Raw genomic sequence first — 6,725 nt, forward strand, 5'->3', positions numbered from 1 at the left:
GAAGAAGGAAAGCTCACTTAGGTACTGCAATATCAGAATGGATTTGAAAATGCTCTGAATCGTGAAGGACTTCTTACCTGAACTTTATAAGGGTCTCCAGTTATCCTAAGGGGCTTGTCTGCACCAGTGTTCTGAGGGCCATCTTGAATCATGACCATTTTGACACCTGCCCGCTCCTATTGGACAAAAGGGAGGTCAATACCCACTCAAATCCAGATTCAGTACTACCACATTTAAAAGAAGACTCATATATACCTGTAATTGTTTTATTGTCTCTCCACCTTTCCCAATAACTAATCCTGCTTTACTTGCTGGAATCATAATTTCTTGGACTGCATTTCCAGGTCCATCACCATGATGAAAGCCAGGTGCAGGTCTTCCCTTTTCAACTATCTGATCAAGTAATCTTTTTGCTGACCTGTGAAAGAAAATACACAGTTACAAATACTTATTCCTGCACGTATCACTTTTCCACACCTATTCGGCTTGGAAATTTTCTTAATTTGAAAAGTTCCTGCCAAAGAATTGTAATTACTGCCACTAAGAAATATGAAGCCAACTCAATCTATCTGCAGAAGTAACTTAAGAAACTCCCTGTAAAAAAAAAACAAACCACCCCAATATCAGAATACAAAAGGTAGTCCTTTACTGAGCAAGTTTAATGAAGTTACGCCCTCACGGTCCCTGAATATAGTTACACTCATCAAAGCTTAACTCACAATAAAGCTGCTGCTTGACTCAGCATGCAAAGTAAGGACATTTGTACTAGTAACCACTACCACAACAGTGGACAAAAGCAAGTATATATTCACATGTGTTGGCAAAAGCAATTATATATTCACTGCCATCAGAGTAAAATCATTATTACAGTCCAAACATCAATTAGATTTTTTTCCCTTTAATACGTGAGCAAAATAAACTACAATTAGAAACAAAACTCCCATAAAGGAAATGACTTCATGAATGGCAGGTTGCTTGGCTGCAGCATATGAGAATGCCACAGGACGTTCCTAAAAGAAAACCTGTAGCTGGCAGGCCCTGCCTGCCACCATGAAGTAGGAGCAGCTAACATAAATGAGGTAATAGGCATTTACTAGTACAATTCAGATCTTTCCTAGTAAAGCCAGTGTAAGCTGGCCTTCAAGGTGTCATTGAAGTTCTGTGTCAGTAATTTAAAAATAGAATCAGAAAACCCCACAAAAAAACCACAAACAAACGCAGGGAAAAAAAAAAATCACAAGAGAAAAACAACCTCAAAATCACTGAACATTCTCACTGCTATCATCCTCCTTCCTAAGCACAGAAAGGCAGAAGTTAACTCTGCTGATGAATGTGACAATAACTTTCATAAGTTTTATTATAAATCGATTTGTACTGAAGACATTTAAAAACTCTGGTGGGCTGGGCTCTGAGCAGCTGCTACTCTTACACAACTAAGTTTCCTTGCAATCTTCTGATTTATGGTTAACAGTTTATTTTCAAAACACATTTGTTTTTAAAATATATCCACACATTTCATTCCCAAGCTGAAATGAGTGCACAGTTATGCAATTATCTAAAACACGAGTTAGCTGAAGTTCCACATTTTTGTCCTAAAATTCCAAGTATGCTAAGTGACTATAGGCTAAGAGTTTTTCTTCTGTGTACATTTGTCATTAAATTGCCTCTTCAATAGAGGAAGACCAAATTATCTAGATATTACATTCACAGCTAAAAAATGAAGTGTATTGCACAGTGAAATACGTACATGCAGAATTTGTTTTACTTACTGAACAGACTCTGGTGTTCCAGTTAGCATACATGATCTTTCAGGCAGGCCTCCACTATCTGTGGCCATAAAATAAAACCAACTTATCATCAGTACGGTTAAGTCAGAAAGAGATTATCAAATTAATAATATGCAAACTACTGGAACATCAATTAAGTAGAATAATCGGTGTATCCCATTTTGCGTTTCTTTAGACCATCAGAGTCATGATTAGCCCCCAAAAAATAAACTATACCTTAAGTAAAGGTTCAGGCAATTAGAAGCAATGGGCAATCTTCTGGACTACCCATCAACCACCCCATCCCATCCCCCATTCCCCCCAAACAGACAATTTAAACCCCCCATCCCCAAGTAGTTACCAGGTGCAATCTGTATTTTACAGCCAGACTCTTGCTGTATGCGTGAGATTTGCTCTCCACCTCTGCCAATTACTTGGGAGAAAGAAAATACAGAAAGATTATTTGTATTAACAGCATTTGTTACCATCTCTCACTATACTACAAGACCACACATATACTACTTACTGAATCCAACCATCCCATCTGGAACTTTGTACTCCTCGGTCATCACAGACCTACAGAGAATGTCAAACAAAAGACAATGACCATCCAGAGACCAACCTAGCATTACACTTATATATATCCTCCCATTAAACTAAAGCAAGCTACCGTCCCACCATCACCCTGGCTTACTTGCCTCCCATTAACTTTAGAAATCATTATACAAGCAGAGTTCTACATAAGCTGACAATACATAAAAATGACACAAAAGGTTCAAGTGTCACAGAGATCAGTCAGAAGTTCCCTTCACCCTCTTTATTAACTGCTGTGCAATACAGAAAAAGCTACTGTAACATTTTAAGTTTCATATGTATATTCCTCAAAGGATGCTGAAAATTTTGGTATCTCAAAACTGTCCAAAGCATAAAAATAATAACTGCATCTGGTTGTTCAGGTAAGAAATGAGTGGAGAAAACAACTACATTATAATAAATGTAGCTCAGTAATACTCTAGATGAAGTTTGAACTGGTTTATTTGTTTATAGGGCATTCAGCTTTGCTTTTTATTTACAAGCATCATCCCCTTTCCCTTCAGATCTGCTTCCAGCTTCTGGCTATGCTACCTATGCTGAAATAGTAAAAACCAGCAATGTATTTTCATTTTATTAAGCTTGATACACAGCCTAGGCTGCAGAGAAAGAGCAATGCAGTTACACTTTAAGTGTCTGACTTAGTACTTGCTGAAGGTAAATTTCAACAGATCACACAAAGTGAGAATAAATGCTTCATGTGTTGATACCAATTTTTCAAAAAAATTGCCTGAAACTGCTTTATTTCAACAAAAATGCTATGTAAGATGTTGTGCAACTCTTACCTTTGTTGCTGATGCATCGGTGGTAGCTGATTTGTAAAGGCTACAAACAAACATTGTTAAAATTAAATTCAACAAGTGGTATAATTTACAACTAAGCTTCTCCTTTATTAATAAAACTCAATTGTACCAAACTTTTGTCGAAGTTCACTTTTAGGAAGTGTTATCAAAACATTTAAAAATGAAAAAGACTATCAACTGTTACTACCACCACTGTCAGTTCTACAAAGCAGACTCCTGCTGCTTCAACAAAGTAAGACATAAACCCTCAGCCATTTTTTCATCTTATTCAAGTGTCACCTACCAGAACACTTTCAAACTGTTGTTCTGATAATGTTACATTTGTACAGTTTTTTTTGGCAACAAAATAAAAATTACTTACAGTCATTCTGGGGAGCAACTTTCTTAGCATCTGGTTGATCTGCAAAATTAAGATTTTTAAAATTTTTTTTGCCAAGTAATTCAAGAAGTGTTTAAATCTTTTCGTGTGAATTGTAAACTTCCAGTGTATTTTAGCCCCCCGCCTTTTTTTTCCCCTTTCTTTCTTTTTTCTCCTCCAATTTCAGGGAGTTGATCATCTGAATAAAAGAAAGAATCTCACGAACGCTCAGCACTTGGTTAGTATAGCTGAAAAGATGTTAGGTTTTTTTATGTATCTATTTGGTTTAACAAAAGGCAGCTTTCAGAACGCACTGTATGTAGATAGCTCACAGATACCCAGTCACTGATACCCAACTAAGTCAAGGAACAAAGTTGAGCTTTGTTGGCTGCTCAAGCTAATGATGCTTCTATAGTAAAAAAGAAAAAAAAAAAAATCAAATCCATACAAAAATCAACAATGACTGACAAAAATTCTGACAACGACCACAAATCTAGACCAAACATCTGAAAATACAACAGTATCACATGGCTATGCAATCTCAATCTGAATGTCGATATGAAATTTCTATCCAAACATCAAGCACTTCATAGCATAAAACTTCAAAAAAAAAAGCAGATTCAAAGCAACTACATCACTAACGTCTCAATCCTTTCTGTACAGAAGAGAAATAAAGGCATCATTAACCTATATCTGAAAACATAAGACTTCAGATGCTTCCTTCCCACCCAAAATAAAGGCTATACAAACCACCATAATCTATGTGCAGCAAAAACTCAGACACATATTCCAAGAATTATTTGTGTCAATCCAGAAAGATCCACTAGTTTATGTCATGTTTACATACTAAACACAGGTAATAAATAAAAATTCCTGCCTTTAAAAGGAGAGGGCATTCCCTCCCAGTGTGTTGTACTGCTCGGACTTGTCCAAGAGCCATCTACACATAAAATAAAAAGAATACATTACATATATCATCTGAAGCATCATTAGCTCATTTTTGTATATTAAAAACCTCACCTTTAGTAGAAAAAAAAAAATTATTGTAGTACACAAGAACTCCTGATATGAAGCCTTAGTTACATTCTGTAGACTGAGTTTCAATCCTCTTAAAGGAAAAAAAAGCATTTCCTTTTCGTGAGACCTATGAAAACATTTCAGCAAGCTCAGAGACTTCTTTCTGTAATTTAACTAGGGTTTTGTGTGTATATTAAGCATATTCAACCCTGTTAAGTTCGAAGTGGCTGCTCCATAAGAGACAGGAAATGACACACACACATTTCAGGAGAAAACTTTACTGCAGCACAAGGCAAGTCCAAAAAGATGCAACAAGTCAGAAGATTTCAGTATGACCTTATCATAGTTCACACACGCAGTAGGCTGAAATATGAGACTACACAGAAGTGTCTTTAAGGGAGAAAACCTACTTTCCTGTCTTTTCTTAAAATCCTATGCTCTTTCAATGAAATGCATTAATACTTTTATTTCAACAGTGCAGCAATAAAGTCAACGAAACCATCAAGCTTCAGGAGCACTTCCTGCTCTAATTGTAACTTACAAGCTGTAACCAATCCCACACAACCACAAAAGACCTCAATAACACCTGCATAGGCATTTTGCAACCTGAATATTTCTGCTCCTTTCCCTAGCATGCATTTTTCTAGTTGCAGCATTTAAACCACTTTTTGAATGTTGTAAAATAGGCTTACATTCACTTCAGGCCAGAGCACAACGGTTTAAAACAAACTCTCCCATTAAACTGAAAATGAAAAAGTATGTCATGATCTATGAAGGGAACAAAATGTTTGAATGCTGTGCTATGGAAAAAAAAACGAATCCACCACCAACACTACCTGCAATCTTTCTAGCACAGTGGCCGTATGCAACAGAAATAAATACAGCAATAACGAGTGCGTACCTCCATCCTCAAGAGGTCTTTTCTGCCCTCCATAACCGTAGTCGTTTGAATTCATTGATGTTCCAGCATCTCCTCCAATTTTCGCTGCAATCTAAACAAAAGGCAAATGTGAGCCAGTAAAAAAAAACCCTAATTAATTCGGCCCGTATTTATTCCAGGTGTTCTAGAAGATTTCAGGGATTTAAACAATACACATTAAAATGACCCAAATAATTAAAGGCCAAAATCAATTTTGCTCGAGATTTTTTTTTTAATGTTTTAAAGACTTTTGCTCATCTTTCAACAGTAAAGCCTCCTAAATTTTCCTCACCCATTAAAAAACAAACAAACAACAGAAGTTGGCCTTTAAACACAAAAAACTTTTTCCCAAACGGGGATTTTCTTTCTCTACTCGTTCTTCGCGAAACACTGTGATGCCTCACAGCAGGGCCTCACCGGCCAAACCATTTCAAAACCTGACTACACCAAGTCTTCACATACCGCCGAAACCGCGACCGCTTATTAACAGACGAGGCGAACATTTCGCCCGAGAAACGATGAAAACATGGCCTGTGGTGCAGAAGCCACAAATAAAACTGCGGGATAAAGAACGTCCGCAGGGGCCGCCCTCGCTGCGCAGGCCGCGCCGCTGCCCAACCGGTCCGAGCAGGCTGCGGGCGCCGCGGGCGCCACAACACGGCCCGCGCCGCGGAGCCGCCGCCCTCCCTCATGTGCCTCCACCGAGCTGGGCCCGATAACGCGCCGCTACTCGCCCGCCGAGATTTCGCCTCCCCGCCGACGGGAAGGGACCCCGCGCTGCCGCTCCCCTCACCGCCGAGTGCCCTCGGGCCGAGCCCAGCGCTGCTGGCGGGCGATGGCGGAGCGCGGCCGCACAAATACCTCACGGCCCGGGGCGGGCAGGTGGCGCAAAGGGGGCGTGGGGACTGGACACAGCTACCCCCAATGCAGCCACACTGGTGGAGTAGCCCCCGCGCCCCAAAGCCGAGAGCGTTGAGGGGGCAGCCCCCTCACTGCTCCCGCGGCTCCGACTCCGCGGCCTCCAGGCCCCGGGACCCCATTGATTCGATGGAGCCACACACACACACACCTGCCTAGCCCTCTGCAGCGCGTCTTTAAAGGCATCGTTCACCCCACCAGCCCCGCCGCCGCCTCCCCCGGGCGCGCCCGCGGCAGGAGGGGGCACCGTGGAATAGTCCGCCATGGCCGCCCCGGCGCCGCTCCGGCCGCTGCCGCCGCCTGCCAAGAAAGAGAGAAAATGGCGGCGGGCGCGCGCCTTTCACATTCCTGCG

The 6,725-nt window shown here is 40.7% G+C and overlaps 1 protein-coding gene across 19 annotated transcripts in view; it reads right to left on the minus strand.

Moving 5' to 3' along the window:
* The window catches only part of FUBP1 (far upstream element binding protein 1), a 34,774-nt gene extending 28,050 nt beyond the window's left edge, over positions 1-6,724 (minus strand). For 14 of the 19 annotated variants that reach the window (XR_014853727.1, XR_014853733.1, XR_014853732.1 and 11 more), the window contains exons 1-10: positions 6,524-6,723; positions 5,437-5,527; positions 4,396-4,458; positions 3,522-3,560; positions 3,143-3,182; positions 2,293-2,342; positions 2,128-2,199; positions 1,770-1,827; positions 256-418; positions 78-176 (exon numbers count right to left, since the gene is read on the minus strand). Coding sequence is in view for 11 of the 19 variants with exons in the window: in XM_085067885.1 (XP_084924011.1) it covers positions 78-176; positions 256-418; positions 1,770-1,827; positions 2,128-2,199; positions 2,293-2,342; positions 3,143-3,182; positions 3,522-3,560; positions 4,396-4,458; positions 5,437-5,527; positions 6,524-6,637 (789 nt within the window). In the remaining 8 variants the exon portion in view is untranslated. Of the gene's footprint in view, positions 1-77; positions 177-255; positions 419-1,769; positions 1,828-2,127; positions 2,200-2,292; positions 2,343-3,142; positions 3,183-3,521; positions 3,561-4,395; positions 4,459-5,436; positions 5,528-6,523 lie in introns of all 19 variants that reach the window. The other 5 variants (XM_085067887.1, XM_085067888.1, XM_085067893.1 and 2 more) reach the window with 5 other exon arrangements.
* Between the last annotated feature and the right edge of the window lies 1 nt (position 6,725).

Source organism: Lichenostomus cassidix, chromosome 8 (genome assembly GCF_008360975.1).
Source record: "Lichenostomus cassidix isolate B80296 chromosome 8, HeHo_3.0, whole genome shotgun sequence".
Lineage (NCBI taxonomy): Eukaryota > Metazoa > Chordata > Aves > Passeriformes > Meliphagidae > Lichenostomus > Lichenostomus cassidix.